At 46.9% G+C, this 9,203-nt stretch overlaps 1 protein-coding gene across 1 annotated transcript; it reads right to left on the bottom strand.

Moving 5' to 3' along the window:
• Window positions 1-4,167: 4,167 nt before the first annotated feature.
• xcr1b.2 (chemokine (C motif) receptor 1b, duplicate 2) lies at window positions 4,168-7,424 on the bottom strand (the record flags this gene model as incomplete). The annotated part of the gene is made up of 4 exons (XM_038983613.1): window positions 7,223-7,424; window positions 5,764-5,921; window positions 4,935-5,213; window positions 4,168-4,541 (listed from the first exon to the last, which is right to left on the bottom strand). Coding segments are annotated over exons 1-4 (989 nt in total), but the record flags the coding sequence as incomplete, so codon positions are not given.
• Window positions 7,425-9,203: the final 1,779 nt, after the last annotated feature.

The raw sequence follows: 9,203 nt of genomic DNA, 5'->3' as shown, positions 1-9,203 counted from the left end.
AGCATCCAGACAGGTCCAGTCTAACCCTAAACCTCACCCAAGCCAGCATCCAGACAGGTCTAGTCTAACCCTAAACCTAACCCAATTCAGCATCCAGACAGGTCTAGTCTAACCCTAAACTTAGCCCAAGCCAGCATCCAGACAGGTCTAGTCTAACCCTAACTCTAACCCAAGCCAGAATCTAGACATGTCTAGTCTAACCCTAACCCTAAACTTAACCCAAGCCAGAATCTAGACAGGTCCAGTCTAACCCTAACCCTAACCCAAGCCACAATCTAGACATGTCTAGTCTAACCCTAACTCTAACCAGAGCCAGCATCCAGACAGGTCTAGTCTAACCTTAAACCTAACCCAAGCCAGCATCCAGACAGGTCTAGTCTAACCCTAACCCAAGCCAGGATCCAGACAGGTCCAGTCTAAACCTAAACCTCACCCAAGCCAGCATCCAGACAGGTCTAGTCTAACCCTAAACCTAACCCAATTCAGCATCCAGACAGGTCTAGTCTAACCCTAAACCTAACCCAAGCCAGTATCCAGACAGGTCAAGTCTAACCCTAAACCTAACACAAGCCAGAATCCAGACAGGTCCAGTCTAACCCTAAACCTAACCCAAGCCAGAATCCAGACAGGTCTAGTCTAACCCTAAACCTAACCCAAGCCAGCATCCAGACAGGTCTAGTCTAACCCTAAACCTAACCCAATCAAGTATCCAGACTGGTCTAGTCTAATCCTAACCCTAACCCAAGCCAGCATCCAGACAGGTCCAGCCTAACCCTAAACCTAACCCAAGCCAGCATCCAGACAGGTCCAGCCTAACCCTAACCTAACCCAAGCCAGCATCCAGACAGGTCCAGTCTAACCCTAAACCTAACCCAAGCCAGCATCCAGACAGGTCTAGTCTAACCCTAAACCTAACCCAAGCCAGCATCCAGACAGGTCTAGTCTAACCCTAAACCTAACCCAAGCCAGCATCCAGACAGGTCTAGTCTAACCCTAAACCTAACCCAAGCCAGCATCCAGACAGGTCTAGTCTAACCCTAAACCTAACCCAAGCCAGAATCTAGACAGGTCCAGCCTAACCTTAAACCTAACCCAAACCAGCATCCAGACAGGTCTAGCCTAACCCTAAACCTAACCCAAACCAGCATCCAGACAGGTCTAGACTAACCCTAAACCTAACCCAAACCAACTTCCAGACAGGTCTAGTCTAACCCTAAACCTAACCAGAGCCAGCATCCAGACAGGTCTAGTCTAACCCTAACCCAAGCCAGCATCCAGACAGGTCCAGTCTAACCCTAAACCTCACCCAAGCCAGCATCCAGACAGGTCTAGTCTAACCCTAAACCTAACCCAATTCAGCATCCAGACAGGTCTAGTCTAACCCTAAACCTAACCCAAGCCAGCATCCAGACAGGTCTAGTCTAACCCTAACTCTAACCCAAGCCAGAATCTAGACATGTCTAGTCTAACCCTAACCCTAAACTTAACCCAAGCCAGCATCTAGACAGGTCCAGTCTAACCCTAACCCTAACCCAAGCCACAATCTAGACATGTCTAGTCTAACCCTAACTCTAACCAAAGCCAGCATCCAGACAGGTCTAGTCTAACCTTAAACCTAACCCAAGCCAGCATCCAGACAGGTCTAGTCTAACCCTAACCCAAGCCAGCATCCAGACAGGTCCAGTCTAACCCTAAACCTCACCCAAGCCAGCATCCAGACAGGTCTAGTCTAACCCTAAACCTAACCCAATTCAGCATCCAGACAGGTCTAGTCTAACCCTAAACCTAACCCAAGCCAGTATCCAGACAGGTCAAGTCTAACCCTAAACCTAACACAAGCCAGAATCCAGACAGGTCCAGTCTAACCCTAAACCTAACCCAAGCCAGAATCCAGACAGGTCTAGTCTAACCCTAAACCTAACCCAAGCCAGCATCCAGACAGGTCTAGTCTAACCCTAAACCTAACCCAATCAAGTATCCAGACTGGTCTAGTCTAATCCTAACCCTAACCCAAGCCAGCATCCAGACAGGTCCAATCTAACCCTAAACCTAACCCAAGCCAGCATCCAGACAGGTCCAGTCTAACCCTAACCTAACCCAAGCCAGCATCCAGACAGATCCAGTCTAACCCTAAACCTAACCCAAGCCAGCATCCAGACAGGTCTAGTCTAACCCTAAACCTAACCCAAGCCAGCATCCAGACAGGTCTAGTCTAACCCTAACCCTAAACCTAACCCAAGCCAGCATCCAGACAGGTCTAGTCTAACCCTAACCCAAGCCAGCATCCAGACAGGTCCAGTCTAACCCTAAACCTCACCCAAGCCAGCATCCAGACAGGTCTAGTCTAACCCTAAACCTAACCCAATTCAGCATCCAGACAGGTCTAGTCTAACCCTAAACTTAACCCAAGCCAGCATCCAGACAGGTCTAGTCTAACCCTAACTCTAACCCAAGCCAGAATCTAGACATGTCTAGTCTAACCCTAACCCTAAACTTAACCCAAGCCAGCATCTAGACAGGTCCAGTCTAACCCTAACCCTAACCCAAGCCACAATCTAGACATGTCTAGTCTAACCCTAACTCTAACCAAAGCCAGCATCCAGACAGGTCTAGTCTAACCTTAAACCTAACCCAAGCCAGCATCCAGACAGGTCTAGTCTAACCCTAACCCAAGGCAGCATCCAGACAGGTCCAGTCTAACCCTAAACCTCACCCAAGCCAGCATCCAGACAGGTCTAGTCTAACCCTAAACCTAACCCAATTCAGCATCCAGACAGGTCTAGTCTAACCCTAAACCTAACCCAAGCCAGTATCCAGACAGGTCAAGTCTAACCCTAAACCTAACACAAGCCAGAATCCAGACAGGTCCAGTCTAACCCTAAACCTAACCCAAGCCAGAATCCAGACAGGTCTAGTCTAACCCTAAACCTAACCCAAGCCAGCATCCAGACAGGTCTAGTCTAACCCTAAACCTAACCCAATCAAGTATCCAGACTGGTCTAGTCTAATCCTAACCCTAACCCAAGCCAGCATCCAGACAGGTCCAGCCTAACCCTAAACCTAACCCAAGCCAGCATCCAGACAGGTCCAGCCTAACCCTAACCTAACCCAAGCCAGCATCCAGACAGGTCCAGTCTAACCCTAAACCTAACCCAAGCCAGCATCCAGACAGGTCTAGTCTAACCCTAAACCTAACCCAAGCCAGCATCCAGACAGGTCTAGTCTAACCCTAACCCTAAACCTAACCCAAGCCAGCATCCAGACAGGTCTAGTCTAACCCTAAACCTAACCCAAGCCAGCATCCAGACAGGTCTAGTCTAACCCTAAACCTAACCCAAGCCAGAATCTAGACAGGTCCAGCCTAACCCTAAACCTAACCCAAACCAGCATCCAGACAGGTCTAGCCTAACCCTAAACCTAACCCAAACCAGCATCCAGACAGGTCTAGACTAACCCTAAACCTAACCCAAACCAACTTCCAGACAGGTCTAGTCTAACCCTAAACCTAACCAGAGCCAGCATCCAGACAGGTCTAGTCTAACCCTAACCCAAGCCAGCATCCAGACAGGTCTAGTCTAACCCTAAACCTAACCCAAGCCAGCATCCAGACAGGTCTAGTCTAACCCTAAACCTAACCCAACCCAAAGGCAAAAAAACACATCTGCTACTTCTGCACACAGATCTTTTTATTTACTTAGCATACCACCACACACCACACATAGCATCAGGTTTACGTCCACCATTGATAATATAGTATTTCACATATTCTACATGAAACATAGATATTCTTCATATTGTATGAAGATAGCATAGACTTATTCACAGAATCATTCTGGACTGAACACAGCGTTCACATTCTGTGTATCACAGAATCATATCCAGGGATTCAAATGTTTTTGTTTTGGCTAATCTCACTTCCTCATTCCTCATATCCAAAGCTTTAAACATGGCCTTTTCTAACCATTAGAAAGGGCAGGAAAAAAACCTTTTCCAATAGAAAGTCAGTGAGAAAGTTCCATAGTTCATTCCTGCACCGATCTTAGCTCCGTCCATGTAGCTGTATAGTTATTGTCTATGGGGCCCTGAAGCACCACAGCTGGTCCTGTTGGTCTAGTCGTGATGTGGTGCGTACTGTGTCCCACACTCCTCTCCCCTCCTCCCCCCTGCCCTCCCCTCTCCTCCCCCATCAGACAGCACAACAGCGACCAGAGATGTCGTCTGAAGGAGTGAGACAGCATGTAGAGAGCAGGGTTCAGGAAGCAGTGGGCGTAGGCCACAATACGACACACAACGTACACAACATGCAGCCGCTGCTTGACCCCACAGTCTACAGGTGTGTAGACAGACATGACGAAGACGATTAGGTTGTACGGCGCCCAGCAGACGAAGAACGCAACCACGATACAGAAGACCACCAGCACTGTGCGGTGCCGTCTCCTGGTCGCAGTTACCAGGACTGTCCTGAGAATGGCACTGTAGCAGAGGATGATGATGACTAGAGGGAGGACGAAGAGCAGGGACACCTGCAGGTAGTAGCCCAGCTGTTGGGGGACAGAGAGAGAGAGAGGTTATATATGAATATCCAGCTTCTGGGGGACAGAGAGAGAGGGGTTATATATGAAATATCCAACATTGGAAAAGGATCTGGGCACAATTAGAAACAGGAATGTCTGCTCACTGTTTGCTGAAACACAAAGTACATACAACGATCATGTCAGTGGAAACGTGTATCACTGAAAGCTTAAACAAAGATCACTACTAGGAGCAGTAAACAGTGAGTGGACAGAGAGGTTATATATGAATATCCAGCTTCTGGAGGACAGAAAGAGAGAGCGAGAGAGAGAGAGAGGGAGAGAGAGAGAGAGAAGATCCCTACTATGAGCAGTAAACAGTGAGCGGACATTTCTCTTTTGTTCTACAGGACTGTAACCCACCTCCTCGTCCATAGTTCCAGGTGAGACCTCACAGGTGAATATTCTTGTCCCGTTTTCCTCTTCCTGTACCTGGGAGTATATGACATCACTGAGGGAGGCGGCCAGGCTGACTACCCATGATGCCGTGCAGGTGGCCCATGCGTACCTCAGTCGTCTCCGAGGAACAGCGGTCCAGCGGGACGCGACGACTATTACACAGCGGTACACCGTCATGGAGGTGAGCAGCATCATACTGCTGTAGAGACCGGTGAAGTATGCCCCCGTCAACAACTTACAGGCCTGGGGTCAGAGGTTAGGGTTAGGGGTCAGAGGTTAGGGTTAGAGGTGAGCAGCATCATACTGCTGTAGAGACCGGTGAAGTATGCCCCCGTCAACAGCTTACAGGCCTGGGGTCAGAGGTTAGGGTTAGGGGTCAGAGGTTAGGGTTAGGGGTCAGAGGTTAGGGTTATAGGTCAGAAGCATCATACTGCTGTAGAGACCGGTGAAGTATGCCCCCGTCAACAGCTTACAGGCCTGGGGTCAGAGGTTAGAGTTAGGGGTCAGAGGTTAGGGTTAGAGATCAGAGGTTAGGGTTAGGAGTAAGAGGTTAGGATTAGGGGTCAGAGGTTAGGGTTATGAGTCAGAGGTTAGGGTTATGAGTCAGAGGTTAGAGGTTAGAGATCAGAGGTTAGAGGTTAGGGGTCAGAGGTTAGAGGTTAGGGGTCTGAGGTTAGGGTTAGGGGTCAGAGGTTAGGGTTAGAGATCAGAGGTTAGGGTTAGAGATCAGAGGTTAGGGTTAGAGATCAGAGGTTAGGGTTAGAGATCAGAGGTCAGGGTTGGTCATACCCACCAGGTCACCAAACATCCAGTGGGAGAGATGGTAGACGGCCCAGAAGGGCAGGGTCAGGGTAAATAGGAGGTCAGAGGTCAACAGGTTAAGGATGAACAGGTTGGTGACCCTCCTTAGGTCCTCATAACGACACAAGGCAACCAGCAACAATCCGTTACCTAGACAACACAAAACATATCATTAAGTAGACAACACAGGGGCCTCAAGAGTGACGCAGTGGTCTAAGGTACTGCATTGCTGTGCTAGCTGTGTCACTAGAGATCCTGGGTTCGATCCAGGGTCTGTCACAGCCGGCCTCGACCGGGAGACCCATGGGGCGGCGCACAATTGGCCGAGCGTCGTCAGGGTTAGGGGAGGGTTAGGCCGGCAGGGATGTTCTTGTCCCATCGCTCTCCAGCGATTCCTGTCGAGGGCGCAATACACACTGACACGGTTGCCAGGTGTACAGTGTTTACTCCGACACATTGGTGCGGCTGGCTTCCGGTTTAAGCGGGCATTGTGTCAAGAAGCAGTACAATACAGATGACACTGTTCATTACCCGGACAACACGGAACACACCGATACCTAGACAACGTGGAACAGACCGCTAACTAGACAACACTTAACACACCGTTAGCTAGACAACACAGAACAAACGGTTAGCTAGACAACACAGAACATACGGTTAGCTAGACAACACAGAACATACGGTTAGCTAGACAACACAGAACATACGGTTAGCTAGACAACACAGAACATACGGTTAGCTAGACAACACAGAACATACGGTTAGCTAGACAACACAGAACATACGGTTAGCTAGACAACACAGAACATACGGTTAGCTAGACAACACAGAACATACGGTTAGCTAGACAACACAGAACATACGGTTAGCTAGACAACACAGAACATACGGTAAGCTAGACAACACAGAACATACGGTTAACTAGACAACACAGAGCACACCGTTAACTAGACACACAGAGCACACCGTTAACTAGACAACGCAGAACATACCGTTAATTAGAAAACAACAGAACACACCGTTAATTAGACAACACAGAAAACACAGTTACCTAGACATCACCGAATACACTGTTGATGACGAAGAGCAAACTGGTTACCTGTGACACTGAGGAGGAAGATGACCTGGAAGCAACCAAGTTACCTGTGATACTGAGGAGGAAGATGACCAGGAAGCAACCAAGTTACCTGTGACACTGAGGAGGAAGATGACCAGGAAGCAACCAAGTTACCTGTGACACTGAGGAGGAAGATGACCAGGAAGCAACCAAGTTACCTGTGACACTGAGGAGGAAGATGACCAGGAAGCAACCAAGTTACCTGTGACACTGAGGAGGAAGATGACCAGGAAGCAACCAAGTTACCTGTGACACTGAGGAGGAAGATGACCAGGAAGCAACCAAGTTACCTGTGACACTGAGGAGGAAGATGACCAGGAAGCAACCAAGTTACCTGTGACACTGAGGAGGAAGATGACCAGGAAGCAACCAGCCGTGACCTCCTCTAAGCCTTCGACCTCGTCACACAGCAGGATTAACTGTTCATCACCATAGTCTTCATAAGTGTAGCTGCCGTCATTCACAGAGCTGGTCTCATTCACCATGGTCTTCCAGGACTCAGTCAGGTTCATCGCTGATGTATACTATAGAATGACAGTGAGCCACTACAGTACAGATCACAGAGAATAGAGGTGATATATACTATAGAATGACAGTGAGCCACTACAGTACAGATCACAGAGAATAGAGGTGATGTATACTATAGAATGACAGTGAGCCACTACAGATCACAGAGAATAGAGGTGATGTATACTATAGAATGACAGTGAGCCACTACAGTACAGATCACAGAGAATAGAGGTGATGTATACTATAGAATGACAGTGAGCCACTACAGATCACAGAGAATAGAGGTGATGTATACTATAGAATGACAGTGAGCCACTACAGTACAGATCACAGAGAATAGAGGTGATTTATACTATAGAATGACAGAGAGCCACTACAGTACAGATCACAGAGAATAGAGGTGATATATACTATAGAATGACAGAGAGTCACTACAGTACAGATCACAGAGAATAGAGGTGATGTATACTATAGAATGACAGAGAGCCACTACAGTACAGATCACAGAGAATAGAGGTGATGTATACTATAGAATGACAGAGAGCCACTACAGTACAGATCACAGAGAATAGAGGTGATTTATACTATAGAATGACAGAGAGCCACTACAGTACAGATCACAGAGAATAGAGGTGATTTATACTATAGAATGACAGAGAGCCACTACAGTACAGATCACAGAGAATAGAGGTGATATATACTATAGAATGACAGAGAGTCACTACAGTACAGATCACAGAGAATAGAGGTGATTTATACTATAGAATGACAGAGAGCCACTACAGATCACAGAGAATAGAGGTGATATATACTATAGAATGACAGAGAGCCACTACAGATCACAGAGAATAGAGGTGATTTATACTATAGAATGACAGTGAGCCACTACAGTACAGATCACAGAGAATAGAGGTGATATATACTATAGAATGACAGTGAGCCACTACAGTACAGATCACAGAGAATAGAGGTGATATATACTATAGAATGACAGTGAGCCACTACAGTACAGATCACAGAGAATAGAGGTGATATATACTATAGAATGACAGTGAGCCACTACAGTACAGATCACAGAGAATAGAGGTGATTTATACTATAGAATGACAGTGAGCCACTACAGTACAGATCACAGAGAATAGAGGTGATTTATACTATAGAATGACAGAGAGACACTACAGTACAGATCACAGAGAATAGAGGTGATTTATACTATAGAATGACAGAGAGCCACTACAGTACAGATCACAGAGAATAGAGTTACATAGCAGGAATTATTACTAAGTGTGAGACACTTTCCAAGATGTGGAAATGACATGAGATGCATCAAATACTACATCAGCGATTTGATAAATTTGACCACATATTTATAGCCTCTCTATAATATCATAATAATGTTAACACCAACCTACCATGTGAACCGGTTCTCAGAGTGTTAAGATGTTAGTGAGAAAACTCTTAACCACTGTTCAAGGGTGGCGTGGACAGACGACGTGTCGTTCCTCATTTTAACTCAGTTTCACATTTAGTCAAACATGGATGGACAGACTGTGTTCCTCGTTTTCAACTCAGTTTCACATTTAGTCAAACATGGATGAGTGGACAGATTATTTAGTCTAACGTATGAGTATTCGTTCTTGGCGCCTGAGGGGAGGGCTGTCGTCTTATTGGCTCTGAACCAATCTATTATTTTGTTTGTTTTTTCACGTTGTTCGTAACTTGTTTTGTACATAATGTTTCTGCTACTGTCTCTTATGACCGAAAAGAGCTTCTGGACATCAGAACTGAGATTACAGACCTCAAAC

Source organism: Salvelinus namaycush, unplaced genomic scaffold (genome assembly GCF_016432855.1).
Source record: "Salvelinus namaycush isolate Seneca unplaced genomic scaffold, SaNama_1.0 Scaffold1777, whole genome shotgun sequence".
NCBI classification, from domain to species: domain Eukaryota; kingdom Metazoa; phylum Chordata; class Actinopteri; order Salmoniformes; family Salmonidae; genus Salvelinus; species Salvelinus namaycush.
Note: the sequence above shows the minus strand (reverse complement) of the source record. Positions and strands in the feature narration are given on the sequence as shown.